We start from the raw sequence: 23,162 nt of genomic DNA on the forward strand, positions 1-23,162 counted from the left end.
AGCACGAGATTCAAAGATAGTTTTAACTTCCTCTATATCGAAAAAAATAGTTATTGTATGTAAAGTAGAGCACTGATTGTTTAACGCAGACATTTGGGAACGGTCCATGAACACTTTCAAACAAGGTGTATTCTCTGCTGCCTAAAATGTAAGGTGGTCTTTCAACTAATTTTATTTTGACTAAAACTTGAATCTGCATAAGAAAACGGACAGTAGTGAATTTAAATTAGTCCCTTAGTCAAGAATGGTTTTTCACTATAAAAAAAATTTAACATTTGGATGTTAATAGACGCATGTGAATCAGAAAAAGGGACCATGACGTTATGAGAGACGTAAATTACGCTTGCTTTCGTGCGCCGATGTACACTTACGTGGTTTCTTTATTTTTTCATAGTTTTCTTATCAAATGTGGTATCGTCATGAAACTTGAAATGCATGATCATAAAATGTTACTCTTTGCTATGACAAGAAAAGAAATTTGATTTAGCAAAGAGAAAATAAACTATGTTTCCTGTCTACGACTTTTTGGGACAACCCTCGTAATATTGCCATTAGAAACCCATCTTCTGAAGACCAAACTTTATCATAATTGCTTATCATCAAAAGGATATACAAACAAAAACACAATGCATGGATTCGTGTGTAATTTTTTTGAATAGAAAAGACATAAATACTATCCATAAAATACACAGATATCGTTTCGATAATGCTACATATTATTTTTATCGCTTTTTATCTAATTAAAGAATGACTCTAATTCTTGGCTATATTATCGAGTATAATCTGGTTTGGGTCAGTTTACGCTTTATAATCCGCGAAGCGAAGCGGATTATAAAAAAGCGTAAACTGACCCAAACCAGATTATACTCGATAATATGGCCGAGAATTAAAGTCATTCCTTATAATTTAATTTTAAAATAATTAAATAACTTTTGATTTAAAATTGTGTTGCTTTTTATAAGTTAAAATTTACCGCGCAATAATACAACCGTAGTAATGGAAGTGATTTGAAGCGAGGGGAGGTAATAACTGATACATAGATCTAGCAGCCATGATGTTTGTTTACATGAGGTAAGAACGAGTAATTGTGTAAAGTTGAAGGTACATTTATTAAATCTGGAATTTTCCATGGATTCAGAGGACAGGAAATGAGGAGATTGCATGGATATGATGATTAAGCTGGTCGTCAAGGGGGTGTGTCCCCATACCAAACCAGATTATACAAAATGTTTTGCGTTCCTTTTTGGAAATCAATCAATGAGAGGCGAGAATACAAACAAAATTAAATTATTTTTTTTATAAAATATATATTTTGAAATGAAAGAATCTTAGGAATGATTACACTTTATTAAGTTATTTTGAATGTGAAATCTACAATTATCATGTCGAATTAATTTTCGTTGTTCACGAGGCATGGAGAGACCCAAGAATTTATTTCCACCACGAAATTTTCATATGAAAAGTTTCATATGCATTAAACATTCTCCAACCACGAAATAGAGTTCCCACAAACCAATATTTTTGCCACAAACCTCGAAAATCGATCCAATGAAGATATATAATTTTACAGTATTGAATGTATTTCATCGTTCAACATTTATTTCACAATTAAAAAGAACCAAAGCTATACCCTCTGTCGATGCATCCTTCTATCTTATGTCTTGTGTTGATGAGGCTTCGGTTATTTTTTGATTCACATTTACAACGGGAAAGGATTAAAAAAAACCAACTTTTTATTTTCTTACAACTTTATTTCCACTAATGATGACAGGTTATGTTTATACCTACAATTCTGAAAAAAAGAGCAAACCAAATTCATTGTGATGTGACTAAAAGTTCAATCTAATTAAAATCAGACTTCTTAGATCCGCGCCGTATACACTCTGCATAAGTGTATACGGCGCGAAAATAAGAAGTCTGATTTTAATTAGATTGCTAAAAGTTTATCAAAATCAGAAAGTTTTAATAAAATTAAAACCCTCATCAGTTCATTATATAAAAACGAAAGTATGCTCTTATTGGTCTAATTAAATTAACAGACAGTATTTGTAACAAATTTATTAACACGAATAAACGAAAAGCAAAACTACGAAGTTTTTTCGAAAAGTTCGCGGACTGATGCGATAAAATAAATACTATGTAGTGTATGCTTACAAAATATTTAAGGATCAAAAAACAAAAGAAAATTAAAGGAAAATTTAACATTTTAGCTTGATATCTTTAACATTTGTCAAATTATCCTAAAATAAAAAGGAAATTGTATCATCACTCGCTGTCGTCATTTAGTTTCGTGACCTTATTGTTTCTCGGGATCCACATTTTCTACCTTATACAGTTATATTGATGAAATTCTCTGGAGTTCATTAAAGATTTAAACCGGTATTGTTTATTTGATTCTACAATGTCATGAACAGCTGATTTCGATGCATATAATATTGTAAATATATCTATACATAGTGAAAGATCCTCATCTGATTACATCAACATATGTGCGTGAGGACTTCAACATCTATCGTCCATGACCAACGTCACTTTTCGACGTGACAAACTTTAACCACCGTTACAACAAACTGACTTTAACTTTACATATCTCTCGTCCCTCTAATATTTTTGGCATTTAAAAACAAGTACTATGAATCCATTTAATTTTTCAGTAGCCCATTTGAATATTTCCTAGATCTATGCTAGTTTTTTTGTTTTTTTTTCAGAGGGTGAAGCTTTATAGAATATTGGAATAAGAAACCAACCCAATTTCATTAATGGGCTAATTAAACCTTGAAAAATTTATTAATGTATCTTAAGCGGTTTTGATTCAATGGTGCTACATGTAGTCCACGAACTTTCCAAACAACCCTCGTATCTTATGTTTTACAACGTTGTATTAGAAAAACAATCAAGATAACTTCTGCAAAGATTGTTTTCGTAAGTATAAAATATTTCAGAATACAATTTGTGCTCAATATATTCTTAAGAAACAGAAGTAATTCTATAAGGACACACTCTGAATAGATATTTTGAAAGGCAAGCATACGTAAACCGTTACGCTTACTAGGTGATGTATCGCCATCCTAGGCACCTGAACCCATCTCTTGAACTTTCAGGGGTTAGTGTTTTTTTTTCTATTTACTTATTTGATTTTAGTTTTGAGATTCATCACTTTTAGTTATCTTCTAGTGTTTCATTACAATGCATTAAAATTACTCACTCCTGAGCAAACGGCTTTTCATAAGCGTCACAAAATGTTCTATCGGTCGCAGAGCACACCCAATTTGGATCTTGGATTTTCTTACAATAATAGCAGCAGAATTTCTGAAGCTCCTGATCTCCATCGTAGCAGATCTGAAGTTTGTTCTGTAGATACTCACACTGACATGGCGGAATTGGGTCTGTACAAGCTAATGAAAATGGAATGTAAAGTAGGATGCAGTAAAAAATTGACAAAGAATTGTATCTCCCTTTTAAAATATTGCTGGCCAGTTTAAAAAGGTACGAATATGCATCATTTGTTAACTTTAGAAACTTACATGCTTAAGTGGATTTTTAATATACTTGTATGTACATTGTATGTTAAATTGCTCCTCAAAACAACCGGAATATTTTTCTTTCTATCAATTGTTCTACTATTTCCAATAAATCAAATAATCATTATTCATGGATTCGTGTGTAAATTTTTTGAATAGAAAAGACATAAATACCATATCCATAAAATACACAGATATCGTTTCGATATCAGTTATCAGTTGTTATATCATCTAAGTTATTCAATATCATTTGTTATCATCTAAGTTATTCAATATCATTTGTTATCATCTAAGTTATTCAATATCATTTGTTATCATCTAAGTTATTCATACTTACGTGTTGGAGTGGGTTTTGTTGAAACAGCTAAAAAACGTATTCATTACATTAAAAATGTATTAAAAAACAAATTCGATTAATTTTGATTTTTTATATTGGATTTTCAGCATATACAGAATGCAGACAGAATTCACAAATCCAGCCTTGTACGAAATAGAAATGCAGATATAAATTAAAGTTAAATATGAATTTTATTGCTTGTTTAATATCTTTATTCCAATTTTTCTTATTCGTTATACGAGTAGTTATCTGGTATTACTTTCCCTTAAATGTTGTCGTTGATTCGATATTTATATTACGAACTTCAAGCTTCTGTAGATAAACATAAGTACCTGCTGTGTTATGGTAAGTTATAAGCTTAAACTTCGTTAAGCAATGTTCATTCTGTATTATTCAATATCCTCCGGAAACATAAGAAATATTGCTAATAAATTAACTGTAGAATGAAAAGTTAACAAATTTTATTTAATTACTTGCCTGTTACTGGATTTACTACAATCAGAAAAAAATAAATATGTCATGCAATATATTTATAAACAATATATTGTTATTTTTCAAGACGTAAAAAGCCATTTGTCAAGTTCTCTTAAAAATTAACTTTATTAACCAAAAAATACCAAACAGTGATTATTTCTTTTGTCAAGGTATTTAACAATTTTTCTTCTGTGCTTGAAAGAAAGTTAAAGTACTATATAAAGATAAGTAATATATAAATTTCACATACCTGTCGATCCCCCTAAAATTTTATAGATATTTTCAGATATAATATAAATGAATAATGTTATGTATTAATCATAACTTTACAAAGAGTTTTGCATTTTCGTCTAAGTTCGACTGTGTCGACTTTCTATGATCTGCCGACTTTGTCTTAATTCAATTCTTAGAAAAATGATAGGGTTTTAAAATTTATCTTATTGCGCTAAAAATCATTTAATCATAATGTAATTGTAAATCTAATGACCTGATGAACATCCAGTTTTTTTACAGGTCACAGGACAAACATCTATTCCACCAGGATTTGAAGGATCACAGAAAAAGTCGCTATATTGCTGGCATTGACCTGGATTCTTCTCCAAACACACATCTAAATCAAATACAATATTACATTCAATGGATGCTTATATAAATTTCGTTCTATCTTAATTAATTCTGTCATGTATGGGACAATTCCTTGTGCCCCCTAAAATGTATTACAGTAACACATACCAGCTGTGGAGCTTCCGCCTGAAATGAAAAAAATATGTCATAAAAATCAACATTGGAACCAATTTGAAGAATATTAATAAAAATCAGGGGTTTTTTTTTGTTTCTTTTAAACATGATACTCATTCTTATGCTGTTTGTTTTACATAAAAAACGGGACAAAACAGGATAATCAAATAATTCTTGAAAGATGCGTTGAAAGGGAGATGTTTTCTTTCTGAAGCCAAACACTTATATACTTGTCAAAATTTCTAAGTCCCCTTTTTTAATATTTTGAAAATCTAAAAACATTAACATCAATTTATAAGTTGCTCACAATTTTGCCCTTTGATCACAATGGTTACCTATCATGGCCAATTTTTTTTTTGTAATCAAATGTTTAATTCCTTAAACAATAAAATGCTTTCTTTGGTTGTAATACGAGAATGAATGTCGCAGCTGTTGCAGAAAAACACCTTACCCGCGTAAGTGGATTACAAGTATGTATTTTTTTCTGCAATAGCTGCAACGTTCCTTTCTTATTTTTATTGTTTATATTTATATCTGTTTAAATAATCAGTTAAAGTAGGATTAAAAATATTTATTATTTTATTATTGATATGCAGGTCTTAGTACGTTTCATTGCTGGAACAGCCACTGATCAAGAAATCTGTACAGGGGATATGCCTAGTGTTGTTCATGCACTGATTACCGGTAACGGCGATGGGTTTTCTTAAGAAATAGAGGAGAAAATATTCAGTGGATGTAAATATTCAACCATGTCCGTTTTTGTTAAAAATCATGTTATGCGAGTTTCATATGTTTTCGGATGTATCGTTTGTTTATTTAAATTTCCATGTGTTCTCTATCTTTAGTTATTTATGAAGTACAGAAAAAAAATATATTAAAATGCTGTGTATGTCCGAACAACATTGCGAAAGTGAAGTTGACATGGTCCAAGCTGAATTGTCCTTCCTTTCCTTGTATTTGTTTATTTTACGTAAAATCTTTAAAAATACCGTCCAAATGTTAAACAAATCTTACTTGAATCCCTTACAATCATTAGAAATCGCTAGATTTTCAACAAATACCACTAAATCATCCTAGGGTTAATCCGGAAATCCACTGAAACCGGAACCACATGTGCCCATTGTCAATGGCGTACACATACTGCAACGACGACACATCAACAGGGCCATAAGAATTACTCACTATTGTCGAAGGAACATAACTGCACGTGCATCTGCTCGGCACTCACTAGAATTAATTGAAGTCTCCGTACTTCGTACTCCGTGGAGACGTCACCGTTTGCCGGTGAAGGGCTTCAAATTTTGACCTTTACTCGGCACTCAGGGCCATTGAGCAGTGAGGGATCTTTATCGTGCCAACAATTGCCGCTGACACGGGGCCTCGGTTTTTAAAGTCTCATCCGAAGGACCCGCAACTTTCACTTCAAAGTGCCGAGCGCATGGCGAAGGAACAATTGCTACCAATTTTAACCACTAGGTCAGTCGCGGCTGAGATATGAACTCACGACCTCCCGATCACGGAGCGAGCGCTCTACCGACTGAGCTACGTGAACGGTCGAGAAGCGGATGTCTTGCTATTAAGTCGTTTGAATGGACGATAAATGCCGTATTAAACTTTGCGAATTTTTAATTCTAGGGTACCTTCACTTTTCTGCATTTTGTGTAAAAGCGCTTCAATAAAATTAGATTAAGTGAAGAAAAAATTGTTTTGCTTCCTTTTTTCTGTATACTTATTAATCTATTTTGTTAAAAAAAAAAATATATATATATATATATATAAAAGCAGTGTAAAGCAAAAACTTACCTGTGGACTTTAAAATTTTGATTAGTATAGTTACAGGGAGAATATGTATTATTTTAGCCATAACTGCTGTGATATTTGTATTTTTAAAAACATACCCGTTAATGGTAAATGAGAAATACTTATCTATATAAACTATATGTGTTGTAATTACACGGACATAGCTGTGCTGACAAGGATATATTTATATTTTAATACCCATTGCAGTTAAAGCAAGATACTTATTTATTGAAGCCATACCTGCTCTAGTTACAGGAAAACGTTTATCATTTAAGTCATAAATGTTGTGGATATATAGGGATATATTAATTATTTAAGCCATACCTGTTGTGGATATAGTGATATATTTATTATTCAAACAATACCTGTTGTGGTTATAAGGATACATTTATTATTTAAGCCATACCTGTTGTGGTTTATAACATGTACCGGTATAAGGATGTATTTATTATCTAAACCATACCTGTTTTGGTTATAAGGATGTATTTATTATTTAAGCCAGATCTGTTGTGGTTATAACATGTGTAAGAATGTATTTATTATTTAAACCATACTTGCTTTGGTTATAAGGATGTTTTTATTATTTAAGCCATACCTGTTGTGGTTATAACATGTACCGGTATAAGGATGTATTTATTATCTAAACCATACCTGTTTTGGTTATAAGGATGTATTTATTATTTAAGCCATACCTGTTTTGGTTATCAGGATGCATTTATCATTTAAGCCATACCTGTTATGGTTATAACATGTATAAGGATGTATTTATTATTTAAGCCATACCTGTTGTGGTTATAACATGTATAAGGATGTATTTATTATTTAAACCATACCTATTGTGGTTATAAGAATGTATTTATTATTTAAGCCATACCTATTGTGGTTATCAGGATATATTTATCATTTAAGCCATACCTGTTGTGGTTATAACATGTATAAGGATGTTTTTATTATTTGAGCCATACCTGCTTTGATTATAAGGATGTATTTATTATTTAAGCCATACCTGTTGTGGTTATAGCATGTACCGGTATAAGGATGCATTTATTATTTAAGCCATACCTGTTGTGGATATAGGATATATTTATATTTTAATACCCATTGCAGTTAAAGCAAGATACTTATTTATTGAAGCCATACCTGCTCTAGTTACAGGAAAACGTTTATCATTTAAGTCATAAATGTTGTGGATATATAGGGATATATTAATTATTTAAGCCATACCTGTTGTGGATATAGTGATATATTTATTATTCAAACAATACCTGTTGTGGTTATAAGGATACATTTATTATTTAAGCCATACCTGTTGTGGTTATAATGATACATTTATTATTTAAGCCATTCCTGTTGTGGTTATAAGGATGTATTTATTATTTAAACCATACCTGTTTTGGTTATAAGGATGTACTTATTATTTAAGCCAGATCTGTTGTGGTTATAACATGTGTAAGAATGTATTTATTATTTAAACCATACCTGCTTTGGTTATAAGGATGTTTTTATTATTTAAGCCATACCTGCTGTGGTTATAACATGTACCGGTATAAGGATGTATTTATTATTTAAACCATACCTGTTTTTGTTATAAGGATGTATTTATTATTTAAGCCATACCTGTTTTGGTTATCAGGATGCATTTATCATTTAAGCCATACCTGTTATGGTTATAACATGTATAAGGATGTATTTATTATTTAAGCCATACCTGTTGTGGTTATAACATGTATAAGGATGTATTTATTATCTAAACCATACCTATTGTGGTTATAAGAATGTATTTATTATTTAAGCCATACCTATTGTGGTTATCAGGATGTATTTATTATTTAAGCCATACCTGTTGTGGTTATAACATGTATAAGGATGTTTTTATTATTTGAGCCATACCTGCTTTGATTATAAGGATGTATTTATTATTTAAGCCATACCTGTTGTGGTTATAGCATGTACCGGTATAAGGATGCATTTATTATTTAAGCCATACCTGTTGTGGTTATAGCATGTACCGGTATAAGGATGTATTTATTATTTAAGCCATACCTGTAGTGGTTATAGCATGTACCGGTATAAGGATGTATTTATTATTTAAGCCATACCTGTTGTGGTTATAGCATGTACCGGTATAAGGATGTATTTATTATTTAAGCCATACCTGTTGTGGTTACAGCAGTGGTGACAGGGAGAGGTATACCACCACCAGCTGAAATAGAAGTAAAATGTATAGTGATAATGGTTTACTAAAAACCTTTCTTCTGGAGGTCTTAAACAGTAATTTCTACATGCATCTTTAAATTTGTAGTTATTCATAATTTTATCTTTTAAAATGCGAGCACATTCTTTTAATAGACAAAGCAAAATGAACACAAATGTAGTACATGTATATGGGTATGAGTAGCAAATCAGTAGCAAGATAGTTTCGATACGCAAAAACATGCACTACGTATTAACAATTTCTACAAAAACAAGAATATCAGCAGTCTCGTTTTAACGAGGCCCGATCTACTTGATCTGCGCATACGTTTTGACGCAGCGTTGACTCAGGCACGTCACAATACCCTTGACTGCCGTCACAATTGAACACAATAACGTCACAGTTAAAATGACGTCAAATTGCGCTAAAATGTTTCGCTGATCTTGCTTACCTGGTAGCTCTATAGACTATGCATTGAAAGCTGGCATTTCTATATATTTTTTTTAAATATTTAAATTAATAAACGACTTTGGAACCTAATTAATTTTGAGGGATAAATTTTTTGGTACAGATTTATTAATTTTATCCTGTTTTATTTCAATTTGTGAGTTTAAAAAAAACAAATACTGCAACTAAAAGTAAACGATTTTAGTCTTTCTCTTTGAACATGCTGAAGTGTTTATCTACACTCTTTTTATTGCGGACTTAAATATGCATGGATTATCTTCAGTTTTAAAAAATAATATAAGTCTATAAAGCATTTAAACTGAACCATCGAAATAGTTTATTTTTCTATATATTACATGATATTAGTAAAAATCGCAATTTTGTTGACTTTACCCCCCCCCCCCCTCTACCCCCTTTTTCCACGTAAAACAACGTCGCGTGTTAAGAGAAAAATAAAGCATGGCGAGAAAATTATTTCATAATGTAAGAATTATTTATTTTTTAGAAACTAATACAGTATTGCAATCGTTTGTTGGCGTTATGTAAACCCATTGCGACCTATAAAATACGTAGTTGGATAGAATAAATCCAAATTTTGTGTTTTGACATGCCCCCTTTTCACTGCAATAAAGGCTACCTCCAATTTTCTTTTCATTTTTTATAGGAAGAATGAAAATTGCAAGATATATGTGAAAAACAAAGAATTTCATCATGTACTTTTTTTTAATTTGTAAATTTCTTTGTTTATTGAAGAGTTTTAGTATGTAATTGTTTATAAAAACACGAAAAATGGTCCATATCTTTACAGTGCTCCCATTTCACTACAATAAAGGCAAGGTAACAAAATTTCATTCTAATTTTTCTAAGCATAAAACATACAAGTATATTTCCAAGAATTAAAATTTTTTATCATTCCGTTTTCGTAATTTTCAACTAGATCGGGCCTCGTTAGGTCAACATGCATTTCATAAGTTCAATGATCGATACAATGCCCTTGTCAGCAAGTACAATTTATCAATGAGTCAAATGCTGACTGACGTTTTTCATACTAATTGTTAGTCCATTATTTATACACCGAATTGACAATGAATTTTCCGTTATTTTCCAATCATGACAAGGAGCACACGGCGCATGTGCCCAATTGGCAGGAGATGCTCACTCGAACCCTTCCATGATACCTGATCCCACGTGTGATGTTTGTAGGTCCGTGTTTGCATATTTTGTATTGTTTAATGTATTTTTATCTTGAAAGCTGTTCGTAATCTCCATGTGTTTCATTCTATTTAAAAAATGACCCTAGGATTAAACATTTTATGCAATATAAGTAAATATTCATAAATCAAAGAGCAAGCTTTAGAAAATATTTCAACGATATATTATAAGAATATTTCTTTCGAGAATACGAGGGGAGACCAAATTTATTTATTAGACAATGGTTTTAGCACTGAAAAATCTTATCGTAAATTGACCCAGTTTTTCATGTTTTTCCTCCATACGATTTCTGAAATCTGCACTGAACAATCATGGAGTTTAAAGAGACCGTTCATTGTATCACTCTAAACCTACATATAAAATTATTATACATACAACACGTATTGCAGGTCCTTGGGCAAAACAACCTCTTGTTTACTAAATCCTGGCAGAAATTAGCATCCACCAAACCACTCCTACAAGACGCCTCATCATAATCTTGACAAAGGACCAATGGAGGAGGAGCCACCAATTGATACTGGTCAATAACTAGACAAATGATATGCAGAATTAAACGGAAAAATCCCAAAATATCACATTGTGAACAACAGACTTAGAAAGAATAAAATGATAACATAAAAAGAAAGAATTTGAGGGGATCACATGATAAATAAGTGTCAGGTATCGGGAAATTGATGCTGAAATCCTAAATCTGATACTGTGGAAGCATCTTTGTTCGTAGTGGACAAATATTTATGGATTCCTTGGGCTCCATAACTCATGAATTCATATAATCCCCAGGGAGGACCATTTTTTAGGAATATTGGTTCATTGAATTTATCGTTTAAAAGGGTAGCTCGGGAAATTATGTTTCCATGAGCAAGTAAAATTTTACTTTCCTACGATCATACATCTCCAAGAGTTTAAATGATTCAATCATTTGTACACCATACTGGTATATCTCATTGTATAATAAAACACATCTAACCTGTTCTGGCTGTACAGAGATCACGGTTACAGTTCTCCCCTGTACAGCATTTGGCGCAATATGTACGGTCTGTAGGTAAGGCCTTTCTATAGCGGTGTAAGAACGATAACTCGTTGTCTCGCTTTCCAAGAACTCCCACCGGAGCCCCTGAGGGAGTGGCGACAACACATCCCTGTAATAAAATGTTTTCAATTACATATCCCTGTATTAATACATGTTGACGAAACAGAGTTAAGACACATGCCTGTAACATGTGTAAGGACATGTGTAGTGAATCAGACGTACAACAACACATCTGTGTAAGAACATGTAAAGTGAAAAAGAGTTACAATAACACTCCCTGTAAAAACATGACATTAATCAGTAAAGGAGGCTTATAATATGGTGAAACCTGACTAGTCCTGTAACATCCCTTACATTACAGTGTCCACGTCCAGAACCCAAAAATGAAAATGCAACGAAATCGTAAAATCGCCATACGGAGTAATAGTGTTCATTTTGCTTATTTGCATATGGGCGTATTTGCATCTTTGTTGTATCTAAGTTTAAAAATATTTTGAAATATTACAATAATGAATGTAAATAAGTGACAGTCACGTGGTTATTAATTCATGAATAAAAACAATCCTCCATTTGTTATTCTTCGACTCCAGTCGAAAGGTCTAGCCACTGTGTAAACGGTAATAAAGCTTTGCTTGAAATACAAACTCTAAAACATGAATGTGTTACTATCAGCACGGTGTATCACATATATAGTAAACAAATGAAAATATTTATTTTACTTTTTTACGAATTAGAGAGCATCAAAAGGGGGATCCATAAAATTGTGATAAATTTGAGTATCATATGTATATTCATGTATTTACTTACTCTTTTTGTTGCACATCCCATTCGGAATCTTTTTTCATCGTTAACATAAATGTTCTCTGTATAGCAAATCTTTATAAAAGCAATAAAAAGTATTATTTTCATCATAAGAAATGGGTTTGCATTTTGTTGATTTCATATACCCAACTTTGCAATCAACTTTAATTCAAATGTTATCACAATACAAAGAATGTCATTATTTCAATGAGAAAATTGCATTGACATACAGATATTATTTTGTGATTTGCTCGACCTAGATTATTAAATGATGGATTTGTAAATCCAATATACATCCTTAAACCAGTCCAAAATGCAGTTACTTCCAAAAAATAAGATAAAATCAGAAAACAAAAAGAAATAATTTACTTGATCTTCGTCACATTGTAAGGAAAGATTGCAGTCTTCGGGGTTAATGACGTCATCACAAAAAAGACAACGCTGTTTTAATTCTACAAGCAGAATATAAACAATATGTAATTTTCAATGAACTGAAGACTCGAATATTTTCAGTATAGGAAATGTAAAGAAAAATATCTAAAAAGTTTGCGTTATTAAATTTAGAAAATGTAAAAGAAAATAAATAAATAACGTAAAAGCACTTCGACAAAATCGATCATAGCTCTGCACAACTTTAATAAACATAGCAAAATATATTATGCAATCGACAACGCCGATGTTGTTATCCTTAGCATCGATTTTGAAGAATAAAACCGTTTTTCTATAAGATTATTCTAAAATTATAACTAGGCAGTTTTTAAAGGCCGAATTATTTTGATATTCATGTCTCCTCAGTAAATGTCATAAAAAAAAAACACATTAAAATTTTCAATTTGTAGTTGTCGCACTTTTCATTTATCATAATATTCATTCGGAAAAACTTAAGATTCATACTTATGGGAACATCACACAGCTGAAGATTGCAGTAGCTGCCATCACAACACTGATCACACGCCTGTAAGTCACCGTTAGCCGCCCTGACACCCTTAGACAGAGTGTTCAAATCGTCTTGCTGGATCGAGCGACGTGCCGCACAACCCTTTTATTTAAAGAATTGTAATTATTTCCATTATATATATAGAAATCGAATGTAATGAAAATCTTCTTAAGGAATGTAAACATAGCGAAATCGTTATGTCGATTTTATGTAGAGGATTTCCAGTGCACTGAGTCATTTTGAAGAAAAAATGTCATTCTAAATATTTGTCATAAAAATAACTATTTGTCGTGTCAATTTGGTAAAAGTATTTATCTGAAGTCTTGTTTATTGCAGATGCAATACCCCCTCAACATGCTGTTTTTATTTACAATATTATTTATTGCTTGATAAGTTACATTATTTACAAAGTACTGATAGTACTCACGGCTATTGATTCACAACCAGATGAGAAATATGTCAGACCATCTGGTGTAATAAACCTTCTGCCAAAACATTTCTAAAATGAAAAAAATATTAGAATTAAATGAGTGAATTATTAGACAAACATTAAAGAAAGTGTGTGTAGAAAATGACTTTTTTTAGAAGGTGGATTTATTTTCTTTGTATATCAGCTCACCTCATGAGGGCCGCATTGGACGATTCGTGTACAGTCCCTCTGATGTGCGACATGTAAACAGGAATAACAGAGCGGGCCAACAGCTACAGTATACGGAAAATTTAATACAAAGACATAGTGTAAAGATGTTAAGATACGAATGCCTCTCCTTGCCCTCTTTCACCTTTTTCGCATGCAAGCAAGCAGAAACAGAATAAATTCTAAACCAAACTATCTCTCTTTACCCCCCCCCCCTCTCTCTCTCTCTCTGTATGTGTAAAATAATCATCAATTATTTTTAAAATACGCCCCTTTTTAACACCCTATGTTTTTTTTACTAAACTCATTCACTATCAACTTCTTAAACTTTCTTTTAATCTAAGATGCAATAAACAACAAAATAAATAAACTAAAACACTCTTAATGGGAGGAAAGATTATTACATTTTTTTAACAATATCAACATGTCTTGATTAAACTCTTACAATCTCATATCATCAGTGAATTTATCAAGGTATTTTATCTCAGTAAAATATGTTCTGAGATATTCAGCTTCATAATTCACAAGAGATAAACGTGAACAGAAAATGTAAAAGCAAAATTTAATGAACACTCACCTTGTGCGTCAGGGTCTGCGAGAAATCCTTGCACATTGCCAATCATCAATAACAATACCATCATCACAGAGATCTCATTCAACATATATACACCTGTCAACAAAAGTTCTATGCAACACATGTGGATTGCAAAAAGCTTATTTAATACAATATTTGAAGATAAATAATGGAAATTAAGCCAGAAAGTTTATTTAACAATGTGAATTTGTAGGAAGAGCAAAAATGGACCTCCAAAACACCACAGGTTGGATTGGATGCCATGGATCAGTGACCGGTCACACCCAACGTGTGCTATTTGTCAGGATCAGCAAATAAAAGGAATATGCTTCGACAGTTCATTGTGTAAATAATGGTGTAAGGATTTCCCTCCCAAATGGGACCAAAACCTTACCCTTAAATGTCCATCAAGTACATAATACTATTATAAAAAAAAATAAAAGGAAAATTGTTCTTTGTTTGTTTTTCCCTATAAGCAGATGATATCATTGACTGGAACTCGCGTAAACTCGCTTGTCTTGTGGAGGTACCGGGATGGCTCAATTCCTGCTATTCTCTCTTATTATATAATTTCTTATAAATTGGTGGACCAGAGCGGCGGCCATGGTTGGGGAGTGGAGATGTTACCCAACCTGTATACAATGAAACCAAGACAGTCAAGATTCAGCTTTCCACTCTTTTATTAAATTAAACAATCTATTTGTAATCCTAATGATTACAATAAATAATTTTACAAAATATACTAAACCTTATTAGAAATATAACTACTTATAATATAAAAAGTTTAACTTGTTAATAAAATAAGCCATGTGAAAATTTAATAATTTTGATCAAAACGTACGCAAGTCTACAAAATAATCTCACCTGTATAAAATGCAACCAAGACAGTCAAGATTCAGCTTTCCACTGAAGTCCTGTCTATCCCGGCCAGGCATTTTATAATAGGTGTACCTTTGTCGATTTACATCTCCATATTTGTAACTCCTTCAAAATTTGCAATAATTACTTGAAATTCTTATTTGAATTTTAATTACTATTATTCTGATCTTGAGTACTTTTAAAATTTCTAATGCACTTTTAAAATAATTTCCAACCTTTTGCATAATCTTTAAATATTATTTGTTGTAGCTAATTTATTCAAATATCTGACCTCTGGTCACTTCAATACTATTGGTTCCTTTTTTACCCTAACCAAATACATCTCTTCATAAACAAGTAAGTAGCAGCTACATTCCCATGATCTATTTCGTGGGACAGTCCGATTTAGAAGTTTAATTCCTATTGATCAGCCTCTTTAATTACTTTTATCTGTAGATCTCGCGTTCGTTATCTTTTGTCAGACTAAAACTGCAAACTCATAAAATGTGTTCCATTTTTATATTTACTGCAATTTTTATTATGATAAATCCCCCTACTGTCGAAAATCTTGTCCCCAAGATTTGTTTAAAGAGATTATGATACGAAATAATCTGTCTTGCTGCGAATTTCACATAAAACCGAATGTTCAAAGTGATATTTATTTGAAATAATCGCGCCGACTAAAAAGTAACACGATTAACGTTTTTTTCAGATGGCTTTAACAAAGGAAATACATAGACAAATATAACTATATATAATGTTATCTAAATGCACACACAAAGGTATAAAGTTACAAAATACACTTTCTAAAAAAATCAATATATAAAGACACAAAAGATACGAAAAACACTATGTACAATTGTCTTGGTTTTTTCTTTCTCTCTGGGCAGTGGTGGCACCTTTTTTTTTTCAAAAAAGATTGATAACAAACGAAAAAAAATTTTGTTACACAAAAACAAATGTTTTGACAATTCATAGAATATAAACACTTTCGCTGTATGGATCGAGACACTTTTCAAAAACACTCCAAAAATATAATTGTCGATGAATGTACCCCTTTTTCACAATTGACAAAATATGTTTTTCACAGTACCGCAAGGTATACACTTTATTTACTATACATAATCTCAATCTAATGCATAGTCCTACATCCGACGAATACTCTATCTGCTTTGAAAACAAAATCTTTAAAAGTTAAGTCTATATGAAAGGAGGAATGATTCTCGTAATTATTTCGGAAGAATGGAAATAACTTTATCCCTTCCATTACGACCATTTTCCTTCAAATTTTTCTCCCAAAACCTCATGCTTGGTTGACTATTATAAAGTCTCGACTTAACCTTTAACCTAATTGAATGGTATAAGGGTTTCCCTTTACTATCTTTCAAGGCCCTTAAAATTACCATTTTAGGTTTTAATTAGATCCTCTCGCAAGAGTTTGTGACTTTATTTTCAACCTAAATGAATGGAAACAGGGTTTTCCTTTACTATCGTTCAAGGCCCTTCCCATTTAGGATCTATTTTTGTAACGTGCTTTACCTATACAAATGGTCAACGGGGTTTCCTTTACTTTTCTGACCCTTCCCATCTATAGGGTTTTTTTTCTCTTGAATTCGTCACATAAATATAACTTGAAGAACACTTCATCTCTTATTTTGCAAGTCGCTTTATATTTGCTTATAAGCGTCATCAATCTTATTTTCAGGTAATTCATAAAACATTGCCCATGTAAAAAAAAATTATCAACAATGTGACAACATTCTAAATACCGTCGTCGTAAAAAATATTCTTGCAAAACAAAGGTAGACATTTTGAAAAAAAAAAATGCTATCCTACCTGTACTTAATTTTTTTTTTCAAAGTCTTACTCTACTCGTAGGACTGAAAAGTAAATTGTCCAACAATTGGATAATTCGTTTTCACATCGGCACTTGGATTCGGAAGGAGGGGTTCCGGCACAGAATTATAGTCGTTATTTTAAAATACGTATATAAAATTGTTTCTTTTTTCGGCCACCAAAGGACAGGATGGTAGTAGACGTATCGAATGTCCTATTAGCACACGAGTTTTAGTTCGTTTCGTTTGTTTCAATGGTCTCGCGGTCGGCACATGTTTGTTAAATCGTGTTAGTCCTAGGTTTGTTCTGCCCAGGGAGTGTCAAGTGTTTTGGCCTCGGTCGTCTGACGGCTCTGGTCTGTGTCTCGCCTGTTTTCATGTCCTCTGTTCGAAAATCCAGCGGGATTGTGCACTAATCCTCGTCGGGGGGGTTGACTTAGAGAACGGTTAAAGGCTATTTCCTTCCTTCTGAATCTGACCCCATTTCTCCACCATTTATTATAAAAAAAAAAATAAAAGGAAAATTTTTCTTCTTTGTTTTTCCCTATAAGCAGATTATATCATTGACAGGAACTCGCGTAAACTCGCTTGTCTTGTGGAGGAACCAGGATAGCTCAATTGCGCTATCTCTTTTATTCTATAATTCCTTTTAAATTTGTGGACCAGAGCGGCGGCCATGGTTGGGGAGTGGAGATGTTACCCAACCTGTATAAAGTGCAACCAAGACAGTCAAGATTCAGCTTTCCACTGAAGTCCTGTCTATCCCGGCCAGGCATTTTATAATAGGTGTACCTTTGTCGATTTACATCTCCATATTTGTAACTCCTTCAAAATTTGCAATAATTACTTGAAATTCTTATTTGAATTTTAATTACTATTATTCTGATCTTGAGTACTTTTAAAATTTCTAATGCACTTTTAAAATAATTTCCAACCTTTTGCATAATCTTTAAATATTATTTGTTGTAGCTAATTTTTTCAAATATCTGACCTCTGGTCACTTCAATACTATTGGTTCCTTTTTTACCCTAACCAAATACATCTCTTCATAAACAAGTAAGTAGCAGCTACATTCCCATGATCTATTTCGTGGGACAGTCCGATTTAGAAGTTTAATTCCTATTGATCAGCCTCTTTAATTACTTTTATCTGTAGATCTCGCGTTCGTTATCTTTTGTCAGACTAAAACTGCAAACTCATAAAATGTGTTCCATTTTTATATTTACTGCAATTTTTATTATGATAATACTCTGATATTATAGTAAAGCATTTTAAAGTGGGAAAGGATTGCATGCCCGCGAGAAAGTTTTAAAAATTTCATTAATTAAGCAGTAGCTAATTAACAAAGATTGCATTAAAGTCTATGGGCAAAATTTTTTAATTGATTTTTTTCATTAATTAAAAAAAGGGGAGATAACTCTTATCAAAATAAAATGTCATAAATTAGGACATACCAACTATACATACTACTAATAATAATATATGGGAAGTATGTCTAAATAAACTGAGTATTCAATGCCTACATACAGGTATCTGTTCTGCATTCAATTTCATTGGATTTGTTCCTATCGGGATTGAATACCTTAACTATTAGTATAAAAAAAGTCAGTCAAGATTGTTTACCTTTGATAAAACTTGCTAACATTGATCATTTCTCATTTTTATGCATGTTATTTCATAAAAGGTATACGTAATTCACTACAGAAAATATTTTCTTGTCTTTGTAGTTTTTAAGTGAGTATTTTTTCAGCATGTGTCTGCTATGTATTGTCATCTACTTCACTCTCATAATTAGACAAAATAAGTGTTTGCATTGTAACATAGATATTTTAACCATTAAATCTCAAATTGTCTGTGTTGTGCTCGAGTACAATAAGGTCGACGATATTATCATTAAAAGTAGGATATTGTAAGATTCAGAGCGGAACTACTCCGAAATGACATCATAAATATTTTTTGTTAAATATTATTCTTATATTTTACTAGCATATATAATCTAAATACACAAAAATTCACATACATATCTACGATTTAATTACCTCTAGCAAACCATTACAAACTTTATTATTATATTTTCAAAGCGCTGCTACTATTAAACACCTTCTATTTGCACCCTTTATAAAGGGATAAAAGTCCAATATTTTCGAACTACCTAAAATAACCTGAACGGTTCATTTATGTGAGTAAACATGGACATATGTTTATTTTCTTACCGTTCATTCTAACAGAAAGCCCCAAGCCCGCCATTTTGATAAGGGAGTCGTCATGCCTGGCATTCAAAGCCACGTGACCTTTTACATCTTTTAATCGTCTCTTTGGCCTAGATCAAGGAAACATGTAATATGGTATTCCAATAATAAATTAATGCAGCAAGCAATAAAAAGAATAGAAGGAAAAATTCAAATAACTGGATGAGTTACAATTAAAACATTCCACGGGGAATAGTTTTTTTTTTTTAACCGAAGATAAAATGCGAAATATTTTCGTTTGTTTTTTTGTATATTTTAGGATTTAATGTACTAAGATTATCATGCTTAATGATGAAGACCTGGTAATCTGCACATAGTAATAAGTATATAGCCATGCAGAAATGAACCCTAATCTTTGATCTTCTTATCTAAGGATCTGTAGAGGTCAAAGAAAGGCATGACTTTTGTTCTGTGTTCCACGGTCGGCGGATTAAGACATTTTTGTACATGAAGGTGAATTAAACTTTTTACATGGTAAATATTTGTTGTTATAATATAATAAAAAAAAATTCTATATTTATCAGGGTAAATACTGGTAATGATGTATTCATGCGTAATGACGTTACAGAGTGGGGAAGTGTTAGGATAACAAAGATATGAGATACACACTGTGTATCCATGTATAGTACCCGTTTGGCATTACCCGATTGATCCTTTAAATGAAAGGTCAGAAAATATAAAATACCATTAACCAATGACAAGTGAATTATCCTCTCTTATTGTATTAAGTTTTGCGTGTAGCTTAAACCGGGTATGACATGAGCTATTCATTATATGATTTTGGAAAGCTTCCTTGATTTCGGCATTACGATATGGTTTGTACTTAAATACCCCATATCTTCACTCCCTCAAAATTCCAGTGCCTTATCTCTGTTTGATACTTAAGGGATATGAAATCTTCCCGATAACAGACAGAACATTGTATACATCATAAATTTCAACTAAAACAATGAGAACTCTTTTTGTCGCACTTCTCGGAATACTCTGTGTATTCAGCGGTATCTTCACATTTTACAATTTTTTTTTTAATATTCTTTTAAATTTATATATGTATTATTGTTTCGTATTTGCATTGTTTAAAGAATTTAACTTATGACAGAGGACGAATTTAATTCTGTTCTGTTAATTCTAGGTAACCAGAAGTTAAATTTACAAGTAGTATTTTGCTTGCTTACAGCGGGTTGTTTATTCTACAGTTGAGTCAGATTAGTTAGACATCACTCTTACTGCTCTTGTTATACATGCGTTGTTTATTCTACAGTCGAGTCAGGTTACATGTAATTAGACATCACTCGTACTTTTCTAGCTTTATAATACACGTGTTCCTGTTTCTATAGTCGAGCCATGCTAACTAGACATCACTTGTACTGTTCTTAATATATGTACATAGTTAATACAATTATTTCTAATTCTATAGTAGAAGCAGTTGAACTGTGCATCAATCGTAAAAATTTAGGCTATAAAAAGCAACTGTTTTTTTTTCTACAGTGGAGTCCGCTAACTTGGACGCTGTCCTCTGTGGACCCGTGTGTATGATCTGGTGTCCATTTGGAAATGTACAAGACGAGAATGGCTGTCCTACCTGTCGATGCCGAGGTGGTCAGTAGCAATTTCAATATCAAACTCCTTGTGATAAGATTCTCTGATTTCCGCTTTTTTTTTTTATAGAGATAACCTTTTTTCAATGTTAGAAAAGTATTCCATTTTCATTGAAATGTTCTTGAGCCTTTGACAAAAAAAAAAACTGTTTTATTATTTAGAACACACTACCACAACAAAGGAACCTATAACTAAAGTAACACAGAACCTCTGCTCGGGAGTCATGTGTGACATCTATTGCCCTCAAGGTCACAAAATGGTGGACGGTTGCCCTGTCTGTGCTTGTAAAACAGACGATAGTTGGGTCGGATAAACTCTTCTACGTATGTAATGAATACGGTAAATTATCTGCGTGGTCTCATTGTGATGTAATTTCAAATAAATCACCTAACATTTTTTTTTTCATTTTTTATGTATCTATAACAGCTTTTCAAACTAAATGTTATTTCTTCGCACAGTAATTATTATTAGTCGGACATACAATTTCTTCTAACGATTTTGCTCTTGCAGGTAAAACAAAAGGACCCACCTCTGCATTGAGACATAAACATGTATATAAAACACAATGTTTAAAATAAAACTGAAAAAGAGTATGATTAGATGTGTTTTATGTCATATTTTTAGATAAAGGAGACCATTCGCCATGCCAGTAGATTGCATTGAAAGCTAATTCAACAGGAAACGAAAGTCCAATCTATATGGAAATTACTGTAATTTTCAGTGGCTTTAAAGCTGAAGGAGAATAAGGAACCTGATATTTTTGTACAATGTACAGCATATGGATATTTTAATATAAGTACATTATAGTAACATACGACTTTAGTTAGCTGACTCAGGGCGGGTTTAACCTCTTGACAGACGAAACTGATTCAAGAATCGATGATATATAGCATTCGGAGATGTTGTAGTGTCTGCGATTAATATTCTTCGTTGGATACATGTAAATGTATATGGGACTGGTTCCTGCTCGGTCGTTAGTTTCCCCTTTTACACAAGAAACAAATACAGTAAATTGTAGCAAGGTAACCGCAGGGTTGAGCATCCCCTTCGCAATGAGCATAAATACATGTAAATTTGAGGCTATGTTTGATGCTGGTTCCTGCTCGGTCGTTAGTTTCCCCTTTTACACGAGAAACAAATACAGTAAATTGTAGCAAGGTAACCGCAGGGTTGAGCATCCCCTTCGCAATGAGCATAAATACATGTAAATTTGAGGCTATGTTTAACACAGTATTAACTTAATGCTAACTCAAAAACAAACAAATGCGATTTCGTTTCTACATCCCATCCGATATAGAATGATTATGATATTTTGTAATTTCAGAACATAACAAGATCGTTGTCTACAGAACTATCTGGGTAGGGATAAATGTACACGATTAAACTATCGTTAATTGAATTTAAACTGAGAATTTTAATGGCTTTTGATTTACAGAAAAAGGTGCAGTTTTCACTTTATTGTCCCTAAGAAATTTACCGTCCTTAAAATGTACAAGAAATTGGATTTAATGTGAGTTAGAAAATGGGATATGATAAGCCATTTTCGAATATGGCATGAATGAAGACCATGCTGGAAATATGACGTCAATAATTTGGTAGATTCCTTAGTTTTATGCAGAAAAACGAGTAGAATAACTCAATCATGCGGTTGTTTTCTTAAATATAATAGTGTCCACAGCATTGACCTATTCAATATTTTGATAAATTGTACGAAATGCTTTGAAAATTAAATGATTCAAAATCTTCTTGGGCTTTACATGTCTTTTATGTTTTCTTAAAGAAATTTTCAATGAAAATAGATGTCTATTGCACCTTATCAAGAAAATTCGATGAAATGCACAAGCTTAATTATGGCATCACAATTACCATTTCAGAGATCATCTGTAAAAACGATTCATACGTTCTTTTTGCATTAAATT

General features: G+C 32.1%; 2 protein-coding genes across 2 annotated transcripts; one reads left to right on the plus strand and one right to left on the minus strand.

Annotated features, from left to right (window-relative positions):
• Positions 1-1,713: 1,713 nt before the first annotated feature.
• Positions 1,714-19,714, minus strand: LOC134257016 (uncharacterized). Its single transcript, XM_062739672.1, has 17 exons — positions 19,609-19,714; positions 14,706-14,798; positions 14,111-14,193; positions 13,919-13,990; positions 13,449-13,593; positions 12,924-13,006; positions 12,561-12,629; positions 11,691-11,862; positions 11,099-11,251; positions 9,026-9,073; positions 5,065-5,082; positions 4,820-4,942; positions 4,583-4,594; positions 4,336-4,350; positions 3,859-3,885; positions 3,206-3,395; positions 1,714-1,792 (listed from the first exon to the last, which is right to left on the minus strand). The coding sequence occupies exons 1-17, from the start codon at positions 19,640-19,642 to the stop codon at positions 1,759-1,761; spliced, it is 1,371 nt and encodes a 456-aa protein (XP_062595656.1). The 5' UTR covers positions 19,643-19,714; the 3' UTR covers positions 1,714-1,758.
• Positions 19,715-20,530: 816 nt separating this feature from the next.
• Positions 20,531-21,587, plus strand: LOC134257014 (antistasin-like). The gene is made up of 3 exons (XM_062739670.1): positions 20,531-20,642; positions 21,133-21,243; positions 21,405-21,587. The coding sequence occupies exons 1-3, from the start codon at positions 20,594-20,596 to the stop codon at positions 21,554-21,556; spliced, it is 312 nt and encodes a 103-aa protein (XP_062595654.1). The 5' UTR covers positions 20,531-20,593; the 3' UTR covers positions 21,557-21,587.
• The last annotated feature ends 1,575 nt before the right edge of the window (positions 21,588-23,162 follow it).

The sequence above is a fragment of the Saccostrea cucullata genome, unplaced genomic scaffold (genome assembly GCF_032062105.1).
Source record: "Saccostrea cucullata isolate Sc308-1 unplaced genomic scaffold, CSIRO_AGI_Scuc_v1 ctg1528, whole genome shotgun sequence".
Classification (NCBI taxonomy): Eukaryota; Metazoa; Mollusca; class Bivalvia; order Ostreida; family Ostreidae; genus Saccostrea; species Saccostrea cuccullata.